The sequence below is a fragment of the Triticum dicoccoides genome, chromosome 2B, assembly GCF_002162155.2.
Source record: "Triticum dicoccoides isolate Atlit2015 ecotype Zavitan chromosome 2B, WEW_v2.0, whole genome shotgun sequence".
Taxonomy (NCBI): Eukaryota; Viridiplantae; Streptophyta; class Magnoliopsida; order Poales; family Poaceae; genus Triticum; species Triticum dicoccoides.
Window position 1 is genome coordinate 713,280,718 of NC_041383.1, and position 22,303 is coordinate 713,303,020.

A 22,303-nucleotide genomic window follows, 5' to 3' on the forward strand; every position below is an offset into this window, starting at 1 on the left:
AGTAATCAAGCGGTTCTAATCAATCCGAGCAACGCAAATTGGCTGGCTGGGTAGGGGTCTGGTCTTTGCCAAGGAGGAATCAAGTACCTCTAATCAATCCTAGCATGGCAAATCGACTGGCTGTCTAGGTGTACTTTAATTTACTTACCAAACTTCACATCAAAATAAATCACGGGCAGAAATTTATAAATATTTATTTACATATATATAATCACAATAATATTTATATCACGTTGCATTGTCCCAGTTTTCTGAAAGAAAAAAAAGGCGAGCCCGTCCTCATTAACTTTGCACTCACGTATTGCCGTCTTAATGACGAGCGGGCCCGGGCTGAATGGAGTTGGACCGTATGCATGAACTCTTTCTGTAATTTTCGTTTAACACAAGACGAACTTTTTTTTAGACGGGTATTCACGGAATGGACACGTCTCTGTCTCGGCTCCCTTGCGTGTTCGTGCCGGACTTTTGCGCGGCGGTGCCGGTGCCTCGACACGGCCACGTTCGCCGGTGAGGACTGCGAGTGGAGCTCCTCGACGACGAGGGAGTGGTGGTGGACGCATGCAGTGGAGAAGGAGTTGCGGCGTGGTGGGTGGGCCAGGAGGTGGTGTTCCCTGCCACGTCACAGAAATTGCGGCGGCTGACCGGTGGGGCGCGGCAGGGATGAGTTTCGAGGTGAGTAATGGCGAGCGGGGGGCCGGGAGAGGGGTTAATAGATCGACGCCTCGGCTCTCTTCCTCTCCACACCTCACAAATCTCGCCCGTGAGAAACCACGCCCCGCGCCACTGCGACAGCTAGGGTTCGATGACGACGAGGGAACAACAGATGTGGGCGCTGTCCGATGGCGACGTGATCCTGATGGGGCGGCTGAAGGAGATCGATCGATGGTTCCCGACGGCGAAGGCGCTCAACCACGCGTCGGAGGTGGTGCGGGACAAGCTGCGCGGGGAGGAGATCCTCAGGTGCTTCCCCAACTACGACCACCAGCCGGCGATGGGGGTGCTCCTGTGGGCGATGCTCGAGGCGGAGTCGCTGGTCCCGGAGCAGAGGGAGAAGTGGAAGGTGTTTCGCTGCTTCCACTACCGCCTGATCCAGCCGTGGGCACCGCCTCCGGCACATCAGGGCCCCCCGCAGGAGGTGGTGATGGGGATCCCTGCCCCTGGATCCAGGTGGCTGCCAATCCAGATCGAGGAGTACGAGGAGCTCGAGGAGATGGAGGAGGAAGCGACGGTGCCGCCGCGGCGAAGGGCCAGGGCTTCTTCGACCCCAACCTCACTCCCTCGCCGCTCACTGCGGTTCCAGAGGCGTTCACCTCGCCTCCTCGCTCTCTCCCGCCGCCAGTATGGTGCTCGCCGGTCGGCAACCGCTTCTGGTTGATGGCCGGTGAGGACTTCGAGGAGGAGGGGGAGGGGGAGGCCCTCATCTCCGATCTAGGTATGATGAAAGCTGCAAAATACTTAGTGTCTACTACTTCGATTGAAGTAGATGATGCTAGTTATGGTAATTTGTTTGGGAGATTTAAGCCTAATAACAGAAATAGGATTAGGAGGGGGTCGAAATCGCGAAGAAACCAGGGTTCTGGATTGATTTCTTATGCAGACATATGTTCAGAACATGGGGGTTTTGGGGATAAAGATACTAATGGAAAGTTGAGCAACATGACTCATGGGAGTGGGATAGATGCAGAAATTGTTCGAAAGCATATGAAAAAAGACAATGTTCATCCCATAATCCCTGTATTTGGGGAAGAGGATGTAGATTTTGGGGAAATTGAGTTGCAGAGTACACCTATTGCAAGATACTTAGGTGTAAAAGAGGGGGGTTTGAAGGAATTTTGTGGGGAAAAATTTGTGAGACCCCTGATGATTTTTGGGGGCTCAGTTGGGAGGGATTTAAACACTGATGTGGAGATGGGCTTGAGATGGTGGAGGCCTAGTAAGATGGAGCCCGACCCAACCCAACAAAGGGACGGAGGTGTGAGGGATATAAAAAAGGGAGTGGAGGGAGCTAGGGAGCAATCCCACTCCTTAGGGTTTCCTCCTCTCCCCCCCTCGCCGCCACACAAAAAAACCATGTCAGGAAATTTTGGTAGAGGGTTTGGGGCTCAAAGATTCAATAGAGGGGGAGGAAATGGAAATATAGGAGGAAGATTCAACAATACTGAGAAGGGGGGAAGATGGAATGGAGGGAGGCATGCCTTCCCAGGGGGATCTGGGAGTTCTGGGAGAGGGGGGAATCGTTCTGGTACTGTGAAGGATATGGGCAGAGATGCAGAGGATGAAGACCCCATATCTGAGAGGATCGAAGAGAATCTGGTGTGGCAAGCTAAGGCAGGAAAACAAGATGCAGGGGGAGAGACACCAAGGCTGGCTTGCGATGAAGGAGAAGGTGCTGTAATGGAAAAAGAGAGGAGCAACAATCAGATCTCTCAGTCAGATCAGCAACAGCAGCAATTGCTTTTGACTTCGCTGCTCTCTCAGCTGGTTCAGGGGATGCAGAGCAGTGAGAAGACCCAGGTGGAAGGAATGGCTGGAAATCGAATTGGTAACATGCTTGGAAAAGAAAGTCACAGAAAAGAGGAGGGAGCCCCTAATGGGCAATAGAGAGTTGACAAGATGGTGGAACAGGGAGCTGGAATGGAAATGAAGAAGCAAGGGGGTAAAAGTGGTTGGCAGCATGGGTATGAAGAGAACAAGAGAAACTTTGACAGATTTAACAAACAGGTATGTGGTAAGTGTAAAGACCCCAGACACACCACCAAGGATTGCAGGGTGGGGCATTGCTTGATCTGTGGCAGAGAGAATCATATTACAGGGGAGTGCAACTTGCTGAAACAGGTTAAACCAGTCCCAAAATATGTAGGGTATGCAGCTAAAGGGCTGGGAATTCTTCTGGTTCAGAGCTATAAAGATGTCCTGATAGCAGAACATACCAATCCTTTGGGGGTGGTGATCATAAGAGAAGGAAGCATTAATGAGACTGAGCTTGTGAAAGCTATGGAGGAAATGTTTGACTAGGGCTGGCAATGGAGAGTGAGGGAATTTGGAAAGAATGGATACATGATGAGATTTCCCAATAAAGCAAAGTTGGTGGAGCTGGCCAAGTTTAATGACTTCAAACTGCTGGAGACAGGGGTGGTGATCAAGGTTCAACCCTGGTCCCTTGATCATCAAGCTGTTGGGAAGATGCACACAATTTGGGTCAGGCTGGCCAGAGTTCCAGATTGTTTCAGGCATTTCTTGGGTGTTTGTGAGGTGGCTGCTGCAGTTGGACCTGTCCTGGAGATTGATATGGATACTATAAATGAAGAGAAAATTAGAGCAAAGTGTGGTATCAGAGATGTGGAGAAAATACCAACTCAAGTGGAAATCACTTCCCCTGATCTTCTTATGTTTAGAATTGGGGTAGAAGCTGAGAAGGTGGTGGAGATTGGCTGGTACAAGGAAGAGAAGAGGAAAAATGATAGCAGTAATTTCTCAGAAGGGGGAGAGGAAGAGATTGACAACAGGAAGAGGACTAGAATGGAGGATAATGAACATAGAGGGGTTTCTCTGGGATGCTTATCCCTGAAACAAAGTGAGGAGGTGGATAAAAGAATTGAAGGAATGAAAGCTCAAGTGGAAGAAACCATAATGCAGTGGCAAAAGGAGATGGCTTTGGAGAGAGGAAAATGGCAAAAAGAAAGTGAAATCATGTTCAGTAAGATCAAAAGCTTGGAGGAAGACAAGATTAGAAACAGTGCACTATGGGATAAAAATGAAAACAGAATCAGAGAATTGGAAAAGATTCAGACAGAGTTGCAGGAGATTAGTAAAAAATAACTTGAAGAAATTCAGAAACTGGCACAAGAGGCTACCAATAGAGAGGAGTATGAAATGGAGTTAGCTAATATGGACCTTGAAGATTATGAGAAAGAGACTCAACAGAAAAAGGAAGATACTGAGTCTGGGAAATATAATGAGCCCACTGATTATAATGCTAGCCAAGAATCTATTGGGACTTTGGGGGAGAAAATGGCTGAAATACATGGAAGTGAGATCCTGGATAAAGAAGGGGAGGAGAAAGATGTTGAAATCAAGAGAAGCCTGAGAAACAAAGGAAGGGAAGACAAGAAAATTGAGGATATGGCTAAAAGCAGAGCTGAGGAGAGAGACAATTATGGTAAGAATTCTGAACTGGCTTTTGCTGATGCCTCCTTATTACATATTAGTTCTCTAGTGGGGATTGATCTAGGGTGTTCAATAGAGATGATTGATAAAAATATTGATATTATTAATAAGATGGAAATAGCTAGAAGAGAGCTATACTTTCAGAATATTAAAAGAGAAAAAAGTGGTAAATCAGAGGGGGAATGTGAAGAGAATGATAAATCTGAAAAGGATGTCCCAGTATATATTAATACTGGAGACATAACCCTTGAGGAATTGTGTTCAGATTATGAACATTCTGATGTGGATATTGAGGAACAACAGATGAAAAAACTAAGGGGAATGTTCTCTGAGGGAAAAAGTGGTAGGAAACGCTCACCAGCACTTGACTGTGTGAAGCAATCACTTGGGATTGGAGTCCTTCAAAGAAGGAAAAAAGATAAGAGGTTCTAATTGAGAATCTTCTCTGTATTTGCATTAGATATAGATTTTTGGTCTTTTTGTGGTCAAATATAGAATAATGAGGGGCGTTTTCTGGAATGTAAGAGGTATAGGACAAGATCACAAGAAAAGATATGTTAGGGAAATGATTATGGATCAGAAGCTGGACTTTATTGGACTCTCTGAGACCATAAAGCAAGACTTCACAAAAAATGAGTTGCGTAATTTGTGTGGAGGGAGGAATTTTCAATGGAGTTGGAATCCACCCAGAGGCATGTCAGGGGGGATCCTGGTGGGGGTTAACAAAGATGTGTTTAATGTAGAAAATATTGAAAAAGGACAATATTTCTTGAGAATGTTAATATTTGATAAAAATATCAAAATGCACTAGAATTTGGTCACTGTATATGGGGATGCACAGAAGGAGGGAAAAGCAGGTTTCCTTGCTGAATTGGCAAGATTATATCATGATAATCCTCTGCCTTGCTTGGTTGGGGGAGACTTCAACATTATCAGAAGTGGAAAAGAGAAGAACAAACCTATGCTTAATGAACAATGGTCTTTCATGTTCAATGCCATTATTGAACAAGCAGGGCTTAGGGAATTACCCCTGAATGGGAGAAAATACACTTGGGCTAATAATTAGGAGGATCCTACTTTTGAAAAACTAGATAGAGTGCTGATGTGCCCAGCTTGGGAGGAAAAATACCCACTCACCATACTGCAAGCCTTTGCTAGAGAGATTTCTGATCATACTCCTTTGTTCATGGACACAGGGGAAACTCATGCTCATAAATATATTTTTAGATATGAAAATGCTTGGCTGCTGAGAGAAGGCTTTAGAGAGTTGGTATATAACACCTGGAATGAGAGATACTTAGGGGATGTTCTGGATAGATGGCAATCAAGGTTGAGGAAATTGAGACAAAAAGCTAAAGGATGGAATAGAAATATTGATGCTTGGTACAGAAAAATAAAAATGGAAATAATAAAGGAGCTTGATGATTTAGATAAGAGAGCTGAGGTTATGGGTTTAAGTGCGGTGGATAGAAGTGAACAGAAAGAGCTTAGAGCCCAACTGAAAAGAGTAATGATGCAAGAGGAGATGAAATGGTTGCAAAGATATAAAGATTCGGAGATTAAAGATGGAGACAGAAATACTAGATATTATCATGCTAAGGTAAATGGGAGAAGAAGAAAAAACAAAATTGTTTCCCTTGAACAGGAGGAAGGGATTATAGAAGGGGATGAGAAGTTGATGGAATATATCACCAAATTTTATAAAGAATTATTTGGACATCCTGAAGAATCTAGTATCTCATTGATAGAGATGGAGATGGATAAAATCAATGAACAAGAAAGAGAGGAGCTCTTGACACCTTTCTCCTTAAATGAAATTCATCAAGTGGTATTTGGGATGAAAAGAAATAAAAGCCCTGGCCCTGATGGATTCCCTGCCGACTTTTACCAAGATTTTTGGGAAGTGGTCAAATGGGATCTGAAAAACCTAGTAGATGGTTTTGCAAAAGGGGAAATTAATATTGCTAGACTCAACTATGGCATAATTACTTTAATCCCAAAAACTAATGATGCTAAACAAATTCAGAAGTTTAGGCCCATTTGCCTGCTGAATGTTAGTTTTAAAATCATCACTAAGATTCTGATGAACAGGCTGGCTAAGTGTGTGGCCCCTGTGATTTCTAAAACCCAAACTGCCTTTATTAAAGGCAGATATATTATGGAAGGGATTGTGATTTTGCATGAGGCTCTGAATTCCTTTCATAAGAATAAAGAAGATGCCCTAGTTTTTAAAGTAGATTTTGAGAAAGCATATGACAAAATTAAGTGGCCCTTTGTTATACAAATGTTGAAAATGAAGGGGTTTCCTGACAAATGGTGTGACTGGGTGATGGAAACTATGAGAGGGGGACATGTTGGAATTAAAGTGAATGATGAAATTGGCCCATACTTTAAAACCTTTAAAGGATTGAGGCAAGGGGATGCCATGTCCCCTTTGCTGTTTGACATTGCTGCTGATGCCCTAGCCTTCATAATGAGTAATGCCCTAAAGCATGACTTGGTTAAAGGGGTGTTAAACAGTGATAGAGGGAAGGGGATTAATATGTTACAATATGCTGATGATACCATATTCTTGATAAAGGATGAGATAGAAAGTGTGAAAAACCTTAAACTCATACTAGGAGCTTTTGAGCAAATGTCTGGGCTTAAAATAAACTTTCACAAAAGTGAATTACTGTTGTTTGGCAAAGCCAGAGAAAAGCAAATGATATACCAAGAAATACTAACATGTAAGATGGGGGATTTGCCCATAAAATACATGGGGATGCCTGTATCTGAGAACAGAATCAGGAATTCTCATTGGGGATGTGTAACTGATAAAATTGAAAAAAGATGTGGGTGTTGGCAGGGGAAGTTACTGGGCTCCATTGCAGGAAGAATAACCTTGGTGCAAGCCTGCCTGACTAATATACCTTTGTTTATGATGTCCTTTTATGCTGTGCCTAAGGGGATTATAAAGAAAGCTGATTTCTTCAGATCCAGGCTGGTGTGGCAAGAGGATGAGAATGTCAAAAAATACCATCTAGTGAATTGGAAAGATTGTTGCCTGCCCAAAGAAATGAGGGGCTTGGGGATACTGAATCTGGAAATAATGAATATTGCACTTCTGGCTAAATGGTTTTGGAAAATGGAAAATGAAAAGGGCCTGTGGCAGGATATTTTGGAAGACAAATATAGAAAAGGGGGGTGTTTGGCTTTAATATGTAAAAAGCCAGGGGACTCACAATTCTGGGCTAGCCTACTAAAGATCAAAGAAATCTTTTACAAATTTGTAACGAAAAAGTTGGGGCATGGGAGAAATACTAGGTTTTGGGAAGATTCATGGGTTGATGATAAACCTTTGAGGGAGGCTTACCGTAGACTGTATGATATATCTTTTGACCATAACATTACTGTGGAGGAGGCCATACAGAAGGGTTGGCATGGATTTAGATTTAGAAGAACCCTGCATGGAGAGACTGTGGAGCTTTGGAACAGTCTCAAAAAAAGATGTGAGGAAATTCAAATGCAGGGAGGGGAGGACAAAATCCTCTGGACCCTCACTGCTGATCATAAATTCTTTGTGGGATCCTTGTATAGGAAATTGATAGCTGTTGGGATGAAATTCCCACAGAAATACTTATGGAAGATTAAAGTACCTGCGAAATTGAAAGTGTTTTTATGGTTGATTAATAAAAAAAGCATCCTAACTAGAGATGTACTGCTTAAAAAAGGATGGACGGGTGAGAAAAGATGTGTCCTGTGTGGGAAAGATGAATCAATTGATCATCTATTCTTCTCTTGCTCGGTTGCTTCATTGTTATGGAGTTTGGTCAGATGTGTGTGTGGTTTTAAAACTGTGCCATCTAGTGTGAAAGATTGTTTTGGAGGCTGGATTAGGAAATTTAACAAAGATGATAAGAAACTGGTGCTGGTGGGGATTTCAGCCCTGCTTTGGTTAATTTGGAAAAGCAGAAATGCAATTATCTTTGAGAATAAAAGGATAAATGATCCTTTATATGTTGTCAAGCTAATGTGCAGGTGGTTAATTGACTGGTCTATTATGCAGATAAAGGAGTCGTCAAGAAAAACGTTGGAGCTGGGAGCAAGGGTGCTAGAGCAGGCAACAAATGAAGTGTTCACAGCCAAGCAGGGGTGGAGGATCAATATTGCTAGATTGGAATGAAGAAAGTCTCTCCTGCGGTGGTGAACCTGATGTTTGGTTCTCCTGTAGAATAGATCCTTGGCTCTTTTTTTGCTACTTTTGCTTCTGCGTTTATGTTATGGCTCTCAAGGTAGTTTGAACCCGGTTTGGCAGTTGTGAACTTGGGGATATGTGGTGTGGCTGACCCTTGTTGGTCGTTGGGGTTGCTATTTGATCCTGTTGAATCCGGTTGGATCTTTTCGTTTCCTTTTGAACTCTTATGTAGAATTCTGTGGTTTTCAGTAATGAAAATCGAAAGGAGCAAGCCCTTCTTTGATAAAAAAAAACTTTTTTTTAGACGAGCACGAGACGATCTTTAAAACCTAACACCGGATTTACTTCCAATGTGCCTGCAGACGACGACGACGATGACGACTATATAGCCGCGGATGCAGAGACATTGACAAGACTTTAAGATCCGATCATGGTCGCCTCAAACTTCGCCGTCGCGACGGTACGGGATGAGGTGCACGCCGTCGCCACGTCGTCCTTCGCACCGAGCAACGGCCACGCGCACGCAGATGGGGAAAGGGCAGATGCGATCGAGGCCTCGCTGAGCATCGACCTTGGGGCCGGCGCCGGCAGGCACACCGGCGCGCTGGCTGGTGCGGCGCCCGAAGAGGAGGCATCACAGAGCAATGTCGTCGTCGACCCTGTCAACGTCTCGGCCGACAAACACGCGCGCGCCTCGCCCGGCGTGGCGGCGAAAGAGAAGGTGCCGGCTGGTGCAGCGACGGAGGCGCGGAGCAAAGCTCCCGACGCCATCGCCGCCGTGGAGGCCATCCTGGGTTACACCTTCGCGGACAAGGCCCTGGTAGAGGCGGCACTCACGCACGGCTCCTTCCGCGGGTCGCGGGCCGGCGGCGCGGGCGCGACGTACGAGCGGCTCGAGTTCGTGGGCGACCGCGCCATCAACATGGTGGTGGCGAGCCACCTGTACAGCGCGCACCCGGCGCTGCGCCCGGGCCCGCTCACCCGCCTCCACAGCCTCAACGTCGACCGCGAGAAGCTCGCGCGCGCCGCCGTCGCGCACGGCCTCCATCGCTTCCTCCGCCACGGGACGCCCTTCCTCAAGCAGCACGCCAAGGACTTCGCGGCGGAAATCGCCGCCTACCCGGTCCACTCCAACGGGCAAGTCAGGGCGCCCAAGTGCCTTTCCGACATCGTCGAGTCGCTCATCGGTGCCGTGTTCCTCGACTCCGGCGGCGACAACGAGCAGGTCTGCCGGGCGTTCAGGCGTCTGGCGGACCCGCTGATCGGACCGGAGACGGTGGGGAAGCAGCCGATGCAGGAATTCAACGAGCTATGCCGAGGCAAGAGGATGCAGGCCAAGATCGTGAACAAAGACTGGGCCAAGAGCCACACCGTGAAGGTGGTCGTCGACGGGCAGACGGTGGGGGTCGCGACATACGGCAAGAACAAGCACGCCGCGCGGAACCGGGCCGTCAAGTCGGCGCTGGACATTATCAAAGCTAGGAAGAAGGAGGACTCGATGGCCACACTCACGTCGGCGCCGCGTGATAAAGACAAGGGCGGTGACCATTGCCCTCCGACGAATGAGCAGCCGGTGCTGCTGGGGAAGAGGACGGCGATGACAGAGGATAGACAAGAGTGGAAGCCGCCAACCTTGGAGGAATTGTTCAATCGTGTCTTTAATTTCACTGGCTAATTGCTCGTACCACGTGGACATACATATTTTAGAGGCTCAACATCAATCGTGTTCGACATATATCTTGCACCCATCATATTCTAGATTTTGTTAAGATTTGATTCCAGTATATGGATAGAGTAAGGTAATGAAAGTTTTGATTTAGTTGAGATTTTGATAAAATTTGATTTGACTATGAGTAGGAGAACGCGAGGAAAGTTTTGGTTGAATTAACGTTTTGAAAGATTTTATTTGATATGATTGAGTTAGTGCAAAATACTCCCTTCGTCACGAAATATAAGAACGTTTTTAACACTAGCATAGTATCAAAAACGTTCTTATATTCTGGGACAGAGGGAGTATGATTTTGATAAGATTTGATCGAGTTAATGCATAACTTAGTTTTCAAGAAAAGTACCGATTTAGTTCAGATTATTCTATACTACTTATAAAAGAGCAAACATAATTTTCTTTAAGTGCACCCCACAAAACGTACACGGATACATTACCACCGCATGATTATCCCACTAAACTCAATCTAACGGCTAGCCTTAACCTAATCTGTTTTCTGTGTGCACTTAGCAATTTACATTGACTGACCGTACTCCACCATGGAGGAAAATATGAAGTCCACGCCTGGTCAATTAGGAAACTATAATCACGGACACATCCTATTAAGAAACTAATCACGGACGCATCTAATTATTAGGAAACTAATCACAAACGCATCCTATTATTAGGAAACTAATCACGGGTGCATTCTATTATTAGGAAAATAATCACGAGCGCATCCTATTAGGAAGTTAATCATGAACACATCTAATTATTAGGAAACTAATCACGGACGCATCCTATTAGATAACTAATCACGAACGCATCTAATTATTAGGAAACTAATCGCGAGTGCATCCTATCGTCTCCTATGAGGGAATCGCGATCGCGAGTCGCCTGTCGTCACCAGCCCACCACCCACGCGAGCCACAATGGGAGACATGCGAAGAGGAGCTGCGACTTCCTCCGAACACGCACACATGCCGTCGCCGCCTTCGTCTTCTGCCTGGAGGGCAGGTCACTCTTCTACTGACTGCAACGACTTCGCATCATACGGAGAGACCAACCATGTTTCTCCGAATATCTTGAACCATGATCCTTATGACTTCATCTCTACTACTTATAAGAAGTACATTTTTTCATTTGACTGTTTTCCCGACTTGGGAGGTAAGGTATGTTTTATCCACTAGAGTTGCTAAAATTGGAAGCATATCTGCAGTTTTTTCTTTCTAAACCAGCATTTGTTGGCCCTTTTTTGCCACTGTTATTCTTACAAGTGGTAGCCTACGTATCATTATTACTACAAACTGAGAGGATATTTGTTATATTGTCAAAATTTTAGAATGTTGAGCCCTTAAAGAAATGTGTAGTACTCAAGTAACTGTTCCAAGTTGTCATATTAATACTTTTGTCCCGTGATTAACAAGTATAATTACGCAATTTATCAATGTAATTTTTATTTGGTTTACATGTTCTATTTTCATAATAAAGTAAGCCACTTTTCTTGCTTCCAGACATTACAACACTTGTGGTGTAATAGTAGAATCGGATGATCCAACTAGCATTTTTTTGTCTTGTTTCACAGCTGATTCTATGCAGTCAAGACATCTCTACACTTCTCTATGTGACAATGGCTTCCTCTTTTCAACAAATCATAGAGGTCTCTTCCCGCTATTGTGTGGTTGACACTCAATTGTAATAATAATTCTTAACTGGAGTTTGTTAGCACTGAAACGGTTCCTTAGCTTGTCCTAAGTGACTTTTTCATGTGTGATTATACTTGCATAAATGTGTGCATATGGAGAATCATGATGAATCTTCTAAATAATTTTGAGTTTTAGACATTGGGAAAAGTGGGTGGTCTTTTAATACAGGAGACATGTTGATTAAGGAGAAACGAAATTTCAAATTATTTGTATGAGTTGGGAATAAGAGATTGTGTACTTTATAGGGAAATTTCAAATTTATGAATAAATTGTCTTGTATTAAGTATAGTATAATGTGCTAATCCAAATAGACGCGTGTTGCACGTGCACACTTCTTAGTCCAAATAGACGTGCACGTGCATATTTACTAGTCTAAACAAAGAAAGAGGAGGGGGCGAAACCAATTTTGGTTTGATTTGATTATGAGTAGGGGAAAGCAAAGAAAGTTTTGATTTAGTTCAGGTTTTGATATGATTTGGGTATGGATAGGGAAGGAAAGGAAAGTTTGATTTAATTCATGTTTTGAGAATATTTGATTTGATTTGATTGAGTTATTAATGCAGGACATGGTTTGATAAGATTCAGTTGAGTTAATGCAGAACATGATTTTAAGTAAAGTATCAATTTAGTTTGGATTGTTCAAAACCATGGAGGGGAGGAGAGGAACGAAACCAAATTTGATGACGTTCAAACAGCGACTCCCTTTGATAATAGAGAAGATTAGATGATCCGTTACATCCATGGTACAAGAACCCGATTATTAGAATAAAAGTTGTTTAATTATTGTAGTAATGTATGGTATTGGTAGCCCCAATGAAATGAAACAATAAGCACTGTCGTGCGTCATTCATATAATAACATAATCAAATGAGAAACAAATATATGTTCAGATAGCCCTTGTATATATTCAAAGATAAGGTACCTTGGAGCATAAATTGATGTGTGCCTTAAAATTTTATAAAGTTGTACTTCAATGTGGAATGTAAATAGGGCAAAGCAAATAAAAGTATGCCTATCCTATTCGACAACAAAGTAAAATAAAAGCAGCCAGTCAAGATGCTAAATTAGTCTAGGTCTATTTCTTAGTTCAAGATCCCTCTTACTAACTGGAATAAAAGAATTAGTAGATCTGTTCCGCCCAAAATGGGAATGGGCGCTAGGGTTATGAACTTATAATCATGGAATCGACTCGATCATCAGATTATAAGTTCATTCCATACCGAATCAGACCGTGCACATTCTTATTATGAGAAGGGGTCATTCGAGCCTATGGAAATAGGATACTTTGTTTACATAGAAATCCCTACGTCCTTACATTCTATTTAGGATTAGGAATAGGTGCAATCAGACCTGCTTTTGACATATCTATCCTATTCTTATTTGGGTACCATATGCACCTCTTTGGGCTTCTATTGAATCGAGAAATTGGATTGTACATCTTTCATCTTTTTGATTTTGATATCGATTTTGATACATATAAGGTGTCCTACGGATAATGCAAATCGAAGCTATTTGATGTCTGACTCGGGCCTATATGACCGATCGATCGAAATACTCCAAGACTCCACCTTTGTCATATATTCCATATATCACATTATGCGGTGGAAGCTATATTTAGACAAGCAACCGTCAAAGTAAAACCAATTTATGATTTTTATGGGTAGAAACATAACATAGTACTCCCTCCGTTTCTATTAGTTTGCAAGTAAAATTTGGTCAAAGTTAAACTTTGTACAGTTTGATTAAGTGTGTATAAAAAATAATCAACATTTATAATAGTAAAATTATATTGTATAAAAATTAATTTCGTGATGCATCTAATAATATTGATTTCATATTGTGAAAGTTGTATATTTTTTCTATAAACCTAGTCAAAGTTGATAAAGTTTGACTTTAACCAAGTTTTATATGCAGACTAAAAAAACAGATGGAATACTACCTTTGTAAAACCAATTCAAACGAGATGGGCGCTTAGTAGTACCCTATACCTGTTCGACACTAATAAGAAAGCGTTGTACGTGTATATCCTTGCCCTTTTCATTAATTATAAAAAGAAGATTGTTGTCCAATTAATCATGAAAATCAGATGAAAATCGTATAACTAGAGCCAAGCTCATATAAAACCTCGAACACTTGGGCTGAAGCCCACGACAAATACAAACATGAGACGTCCAACAAAATACACACACAGATCAAAAGGAACCCATACCGCCAAACTAGCCAGCTATCCACTACCACCAAAAGGAGAAGTCGTGACTTCTATGGAAGAAGCAGCCCCGAAACCCTCCCACAGAGGTTAAGAAGTCAACACTCCACCAGCTGTAGCGTCCAAAGCAATGCTTGACATGCTGATGATCAACATCAAGGACAACCTGGCCACTCCACGACTCAAGGCGAAGTCCCACAATGCCGCCAAAGCCTTAAGCTGACACCCCAACTTCCAATCACCATACGCTCGTGCGTAACCCACCGACACCACCTTTTGCCGCCCTGACATACCACCACCCATCCTCGAGCTACAACGCCGCACGACCAGTGACGAAGCCAGGAAAAATGAGTGAGGGAGGCGAGTGTTCTTAGTCCTTGTTGGGGAGGGTCAGCCGGTCAGCCCACTAAATTACACTATTTTAGCTGCTAATAATCATCTATTCACATGCATATTAGGCCTAACTCAGTGTTATTAGGAGGGCCAGGGACCTGCTGGTCCCCCACTGTCTCCGCCACTGCGCACGACCCAGTTACCCGCAGTCCAAGCTGCACAAGACCACGACCCCCAGACCACAACTCTCGCACCACTTCCGTGGCCGCCGCTCGACCTACCGTCTGGTTGTTCCCGCTGGGACATTTCGACGAGACGACAACCTCACCGCCCTCGCTGCTTACGGTCACCACCCAAACCGTGCTGAGCAGAAGCCCTGCCCCATGGAGTTGTCCTCGCACGACAAATCCAAGACCGCCGTCTCCGTGCACATCAGCCATCCCAGGTCGTTACCCCGACGTCCACTGACCATGACGGTAGAGGAAACCCTACGTAACAACCATAAGTTGCCTCTCCAAAACAACGCCTTTAAGAAGGTCACGGCTATACCTGGCCATGGGAAGCCCGGCCCGGCCGACCCGGCTCGACCCAGCCCGAAAAAGCCCGACCCGGCCTGGCCCGACACTGACCCCGGGCCGGGCTTGGGCCTAGATTTTGAGCCTGAAGTCCGGGCTGGGCCGAGCCTGGGCCCGTTGTTTTTGCATTTCTCTAAAGGTCGGGCCGGGCCGGAGCCCGATGGGCTTTTACGTGTTCGGGCCAGGCTCGGGCCTAGAAAACAGGCCCGATGGCCGGGCCGGGCCGGGCTCAGGCCTGGGTTTTCTTCGTCAGGCTTGGCTAGGCCCGGCCCGGCCCGAGGTATGGCCAGGTATAGTCACGGCAAAGACGTCACCGTGACCCGCCGCAGGAAAAATGGAGCTATTTTTTCCATCCGGAGAGCGTTGTATGGGTATGCGTAAGGTAGGAAAAAGGCAATATCAAATCAAACGTAGACCTGCACAGTGAAGTCGCGATTTTTTTTTTTGGCACAAATGACTCGGCGAGGCATGACTTTGGGGCAAAAAGGTTCTTGCCCGACCATCTTGTACTAAACGAGCACTAATGAACGAAAGCTTTAGAGGCACGACTTGACCTGCGGGAATTAAGAAAAGAACAAGTTGATCGTGAGAAAGAGACGGGAGAGACACAGCAGGTCGCCATCGCTCGCTGATTGATTGCAGTAGTAGCTCCATTGCTCGCATCTTGTTCCACCTCTTATCTCGCTCTCCCCTCGCCCACCACCCACCAGCCGCCTCCACTGCCACTGAGTACTGATGAAGCTTCAACCATCGCCCGATATGCCGTGTACAGCTCCGTCCATCGCATGAATCAGCTTCACAACCCGGTTCAGTCTTGCTGTCGTCCGCTGCAGATCGAGCTGCTCCCTCGACTCCGCTGCAGATCCCGTAGTTTCCATCAGGTACTCTGTTCTGAGCCAGAGAGTTCATCACACGCACAGATGTGTTCCGAATAAGCTTTGGCTTTAGATTAGATGCTTGCCTGCAGTTTTAGCAGTTTTATAGAGAAAAGTTTTCGCCTGCCATGTGTTCGACAGATTGTCCCACCGCCAACTAGAGGCCGAGACGGGCTACCAAAATGGCCAAATCTTATTGTACTAGTAGTAGTATGCACAGTACAGTGATCTCATCCTGTTCTTGCCACTAGTGGATATTGTGTGTCATAAAAGTCGTACTAGCTCTTAGTTGCGTCTGCATGACATCTGTGTCCTTGGCTGCATAGTCTGATGTTCGACTTCTCTCTTCTTATGCTGCAGAATTGATCACACTGGTCCTTCATTCGGCATGTAAGCGCCGTCCTGCTCCATAGGCCACATACTACAATTCTCTAGAAGGTGAGTATTGGTTAGCTGATGATGTGAAACCGCCGGTATCAAAAGTTACCCTTTTCGAAAGATAGCTCTGTGCCATGTAGTCTTATCAAATGTGATAAATTAACTTGTACTAAATCAGCGACAATTAATACGGATCGGGAGGGAGTAGATAAATTAGCAGCCCACCGATTCATTTACTAGACTAGAAGAACGCCCGTGCGTTGCAACGGGGCCACATTAACTTTAAGAGTTCAATATGAATCATGTTAATAATATATTTAATATTCTTATACATATCAAATGACACTGGCGACTTTTTTTGTCAATTTAGCAACGGGCTCAGTTGCAACGGGCTCTTTATACATATCAGACAACTCGCTACTACTTAAACTACAACTATGGCTACCAATATTTTTTTGTCAATTTAGCTCAGCAATAGTGCCTGGCTTAATAGACTGCTTTGCATTCACCCCCTCAGAAGACATAGAGAACCAACTCAACATGCAGAAGATTACCAGAAATTTCATTTGTATGGCATGAACATATAGCAGGAGCACCAACACATAGATCAGCAGAGAGCAGAGCACATCATGCACACGCTCGGGCCATCTATATCATACACACACAGCAACGCACACACGCATCACGCTGGCATACACATACAGAAAAGCAGGCACACACGCATCATGCGCATTGGCCGGTGCGACGCACGCAGAGCAAGTACGTACGCACGGAGAGCAAGCTAGCAAGCACGCACGCGTCCAACCCCGCCGCTGCATGCGCTGGCAGAAGGTGAGACAGCAAGAGAGACTGCACATTGAAGCTGTCCATGCAAGGCTGGAGGTGCTGGGCCGGCGACGGCGGTGTCAGGACGGCGCTTGATTCGTTTTCGGTGGCGTGGAGCTTGGGGCGGCAACGCGGCGATAGCTAGTGCTCGGGGATGGGGGTTTGGGGCGGGGGCAGTCGACCCGATGGCTGGTGAAGTTAACGGGTTTGGGCGGCTGGAAATTCGGCGGGTGGCGGCGGCACAGCGCGAGGATGGGACATGCGGAAAACCTAGCGGGCGTTCAACTACCAATACCCACGCCTTTTTTAGGGGAATTGCTTGTGAAAATAACGTGCGACGACGACTTAGCGAGCGGATCCCCTTAAAAAAGACATAGCGAGCAGATTCCCTTAAAACTGGTAGGAATGGATACGATTGATGACGTTGATAAATAGTGGTGAATGTTGGCCTAATTTACTATCATCATGCATGGAAACAAATCATCAAGAAAAAGAATACTTCCTATTACTACACTCATAGGAAGCTTCCTAATCTCTGCTACCAAACAGTTTCTGCCCAAACAAGGAAGGAAAGTTATGGACGTGCTTCGGAAGGAAACAAACGTTATGAAGATTAATTGTGATTGATTGTGATTGATTCTTTTACATAAAGACATTACTAAATAATTTGCGTCCGTATAGAAAGTTCTGATCCGTTCAGTTTTTTTCGTTGTGTGAGAGGGTGAAGTGAAAATAAACCGATGAAGTGGGGGAGGCGACGAAAAAAATCTACGACGGTTAACCTACGAAAAAAACCGGACGAAAGTGGTGGGACGAAAAAAAATCTGGAAGCGAGACTACCAACTGCTAGGAATGGATACGATTGATGACGTTGATAAATAGTGGTGAATGTTGGCCTAATTTACTATCATCATGCATGGAAACGAATCATCAAGAAAAAGAATACTTCGTATTACTACACTCATAGGAAGCTTCCTAATCTCTGCTACCAAACAGTTTCTGCCCAAACAAGGAAGGAAAGTTATGGACGTGATTCGGAAGGAAACAAACGTTATGAAGATTAATTATGATTGATTGTGATTGATTCTTTTACATAAAGACATTACTAAATAATTTGCGTTAGTATGGAAAGTTCTGATCCGTTCAATTTTTTACGTTGTGTGAGAGGGTGAAGTGAAAATAAACCGATGAAGTGGGGGAGGCGACGAAAAAAATCTACGACGGTTAACCTACGAAAAAAAACCGGACGAAAGTGGTGGGACGAAAAAAAACCTGGAAGCAAGACTACCAACTGCTCCATTAGGAGTAGATACTAGTTGTGTTCTGTGTGCATGCTTAGAGTTTTGCGCTCAACTAGCACAAACATCAATTGCTTGTTGGTCCTTACATGGTATCCTGGGGGCCTTGCCAAACTTCCTGCAACGAAAATCTTTCTGTAGTCCTGACGACAGTCAAAAGAGATGACAATCGGATATTCCATCCAGCTTAGTAGGTTTCTTCTGTTCTTTTCTTTGTGCCACCTGTCATCCACGTTCTCTACTTATTCATTTCTTGAATTAGGCTAGGTGCTTCTGCCTTAGTTTTGAAAACAGAGAATGACTTTGACTGAACGTTGTTTGTGATGCGATTTATCTCTTCGATTGGGTATTTCTATTCTAGAATATGAGCCAAAATCCTCGTATCTTTTCCAAATTCTGCCGGGTGAAGTTCAGTCAGGAATTCCATCCGTTACTAGTGCCGTTAACTCTGATCCATGGGGAGATTTCAGTGGACAAAGGGATTCTCTGATGTGATGATACCTAGTATCTTCACACATGATAGATCATTGTTTGATTTTAGATATGCTATAAATCGATAAATTTAGTTGAGAAAAAAAATGGAATGAGATGGGCCAAGGGGTATAAACTACTGTTTATTCATGCATGAGCTAATTCAGTTAATTCTAGATGAATTTTCTACTCAATCATGTAACATGCACTCTCTTTGCTGAACAGCTCAAATGGCCGAGGCTGTACTTATTGCTGTGACGAAGATTGGTTCCATTTTAGGAGATGAAGTCATCAAGGCCATCATATCCGAGCTCTCTGTAAAAGTTACTAATCTGAAAGAACTGCCGGTAAAGATTGAGCAAATAAGGCAGCAACTGAATATGATGAGTAATGTAATAATGCAGATAGACACTGTATACCTGATGGACAAAGGGGTCAAGGATTGGATTGGGGAAGTCCGCAACGTGGCCTACCATGTTGAAGATGTAATGGATAAATACTCATACCATGTACTTAAACATAAGGAACAAAGTCGCCTGAAGAAATTGTTGAAAGGAAAAGATTATGCAGTTTTCAGTCAAATTGCGGATGAGGTAGTTGCTGTAGAGGAGGAGATTGAGCAAGTTGTAAAGTTGAAAGAACGTTGGTTGCAGCCCTTCCAGCTTGTCGCTGACCCACTTACTGAGATTGAAAGACGGCGGTCCCAGGACAGCTTCCCTGAATTTGTGAAAGATCAAGATCTAGTAGGAATTGAAGAAAACAGGATGTTGCTGACCGGATGGCTGCACTCTGAAGAGACGGAGAACAATGTGATAACAGTATCAGGCATGGGCGGGTTGGGAAAATCTACCTTGGTTTCAAATGTTTATGAACGTGAAAAGATCAAGTTCACTGCACATGCATGGATCGTTGTGTCACAAATTTACACTGTTGATGCTCTGTTGAGGAAGATACTATGGAAGATTGGATACACTGAAAAACCATTGTCAGCAGGCATGGACAAAATGGACATATATGACTTGAAAAAGGAAATAGAGAAGATGCTTGAAAATAGAACATATCTGATTGTACTTGATGATGTCTGGGAGCAGGAGGTATACTTCAAAATATGTGATGCTTTCCAGAATCTCCAAGGAAGCCGCATAATCATTACGACACGGAAGGACCATGTTGCAGGAATTTCTTCTCCCACCCGTCACCTCGAGCTCCTGCCATTGAGCAATCCTGATGCATTTAAGCTCTTCTGTAGAAGGGCTTTTCACAACAGGAAGGACCACACATGCCCCAAGGATCTTGAGACAATTGCTGCTTCTATTGTTGAAAAGTGCCATGGCTTGCCTCTAGCAATTGTTACCATTGGGAGCATGTTGTCTTCAAGACAAAATTTAGATGTTTATAAGCAGAAGTACAATCAGCTTGGACACGAGTTGTCAAACAATGATCATGTCCGAGCAATTTTAAATCTGAGCTACCATGACCTTTCAGACGAGCTCCGAAACTGCTTCTTGTACTGCAGTCTCTTCCCTGAAGACTACCCCATGTCAAGTGACAGCCTTGTGAGGCTGTGGGTTGCGGAAGGCTTTGTGCAGAGTAAGGGAAAGAACACGCCAGAGATGGTAGCTGAGGGAAATCTCATGGAGCTGGTCCATCGCAATATGCTTGAGGTGGTGGAGTATGATGAGCTTGGTAGGGTCAGCATCTGTAAGATGCATGATATTATGCGTGAACTAGCTAGTTCTGTTGCTAAAGAAGAGAGATTTGCTTCAACAGATGATTACAACACAGTGATGGATATTCGTCGTCTGTCATCATGTGAATGGAAAGAGGACACTGCACTGAAAGCTAAACTTTCACATCTTCGAACAGTAGTGTCAGTAATTCCATCCTCGCCTGACATGCTATCATCAATTTTATCTGCATCGAACTACCTTACTGTCCTTGAGCTGCAAGACTCTGAAATAACTGAAGTGCCAAAATCGATTGGGTCTCAGTTCAATCTGCGTTATATTGGGTTACGGCGCACCAAGGTCAAGGCACTTCCGGACACTATTGAGCATTTGTCTCGCCTCCACACCCTCGACATCAAGCAAACCAAAATAGAGAAGCTACCACGAGGGCTTTTCAAGATCAAGAAGCTGCAACATCTTTTCGCCGATAGATTTGTTGATGAGAAGCAGGTAGAGTTTCGGTACTTTAATGGAATGCAAGCACCTAAAGAGCTGTCCAACTTGGAAGAACTGCAAACTCTTGAGACCGTGGAATCCAGTAATGACTTGGCCGAGCAGCTGAAGAAACTGATGCAACTAAGAAGTTTGTGGATTGATAACATTAGTGCCGCTGAGTGTGCAAATCTGTTTGCTACCCTTTCAAATATGCCACATCTTTCAAGCTTGCTTCTTTGTGCAAGGGATGAGAATGAGGAACTTTGCTTTGAGGCTCTCCAACCAAGGTCTACAGATCTACACAAGTTGATTATCAGAGGGAAATGGGCCAAGGGGACACTAAATTGCCCGATATTTCTGAAGCATGGGACACATCTCAAGTATCTAGCTCTAAGCGGGTGTCACCTTGTGGAAGATCCACTGGAGATGCTCGCCCGGCACATGCCAAAGCTCACGTATCTGAGACTTAACAACATGCATGGTGCAAGCACTCTGGCTCTTTCTGCAAATTCCTTTCCAAACCTGAAGACACTTGTCTTAAAGTGCATGCATGATGTCAGTGAGCTAAACATCAGTGAGGGCGCTCTTCCATGCGTTGAAGGTCTGTATATTATCTCGCTGCCGAAGCTTGACAAGGTCCCTCAAGGCATTGAATCCCTTCGCGCCCTTAAGAAGCTCACACTGCAGTGCTTGCACAAGGATTTCATAAGTCAATGGGACACCAAAGGAATGCATCAGAAGACCCTGCATGTTCCAGAGGTTTATGTCTAGATGCAGCAGGTCGGTTCTTCCTGCGGTGTCGGTCTTGGATGGTGCATCTGTCAGTCACAGTTGTGCAGTACTTTTAATCGTTCTAGTAAATTTGTGATTATTGATGTCGTCAGCAGGCATTTGTCGGCACTTGTGTGTGTACCATATTTACTCCTCAAAAGTTTGGTTTCCATTGCCTTCCAGAGGTCCCCGTCTGGTTTTAAGTCATACTATGTGCTATTACTCATTTCATGTAATGATATGTATCATTTCTGTCGAACACCTTCTGTGAATAATCATGTCGAACATTTCATCTTATATGTGGATATATCTTGATCTTTGTCGCTGTATGAGCCTATGACCTGATTCACCAAGAGGCATTACACTGTCATTTCAGCAGGTCGTGCATTTGTGCGTTTTGCTGATTAGGTGTTCAAATTTCAGGCTAACAATATCTAGAGTTAGTATCATTTATTAGTAGCACTTGTGGGTGTTTTGCGGGTATTAGGTCCTCCAGTTTGAAGGGGACAGACTAAGCATCATTTTGGTTCATCTTGATATGATGCCTGACAGACACTATGGAGAAGGAAGACAAAGTATCATTTTGCTCCATGTTGACAATATGGAGCGGAAAACAGTTTTCCTGGACATGAATACGTCATCCGTACTGTGAGA

At 44.3% G+C, this 22,303-nt stretch overlaps 1 protein-coding gene across 1 annotated transcript; it reads left to right on the forward strand.

The window, feature by feature from the left end:
* Nucleotides 1-15,483: 15,483 nt before the first annotated feature.
* Nucleotides 15,484-21,948, forward strand: LOC119365802 (disease resistance protein RPM1-like). The gene is made up of 3 exons (XM_037631443.1): nucleotides 15,484-15,750; nucleotides 16,105-16,182; nucleotides 18,942-21,948. The coding sequence occupies exon 3, from the start codon at nucleotides 18,947-18,949 to the stop codon at nucleotides 21,647-21,649; it is 2,703 nt and encodes a 900-aa protein (XP_037487340.1). The 5' UTR covers nucleotides 15,484-15,750; nucleotides 16,105-16,182; nucleotides 18,942-18,946; the 3' UTR covers nucleotides 21,650-21,948.
* The last annotated feature ends 355 nt before the right edge of the window (nucleotides 21,949-22,303 follow it).

Coding starts and splice junctions, on each gene's coding strand:
- LOC119365802 (XM_037631443.1), top strand. CDS start 18,947: ATGGCCGAGGCTGTACTTATTGCTGTGACGAAGATTGGTTCCATTTTA.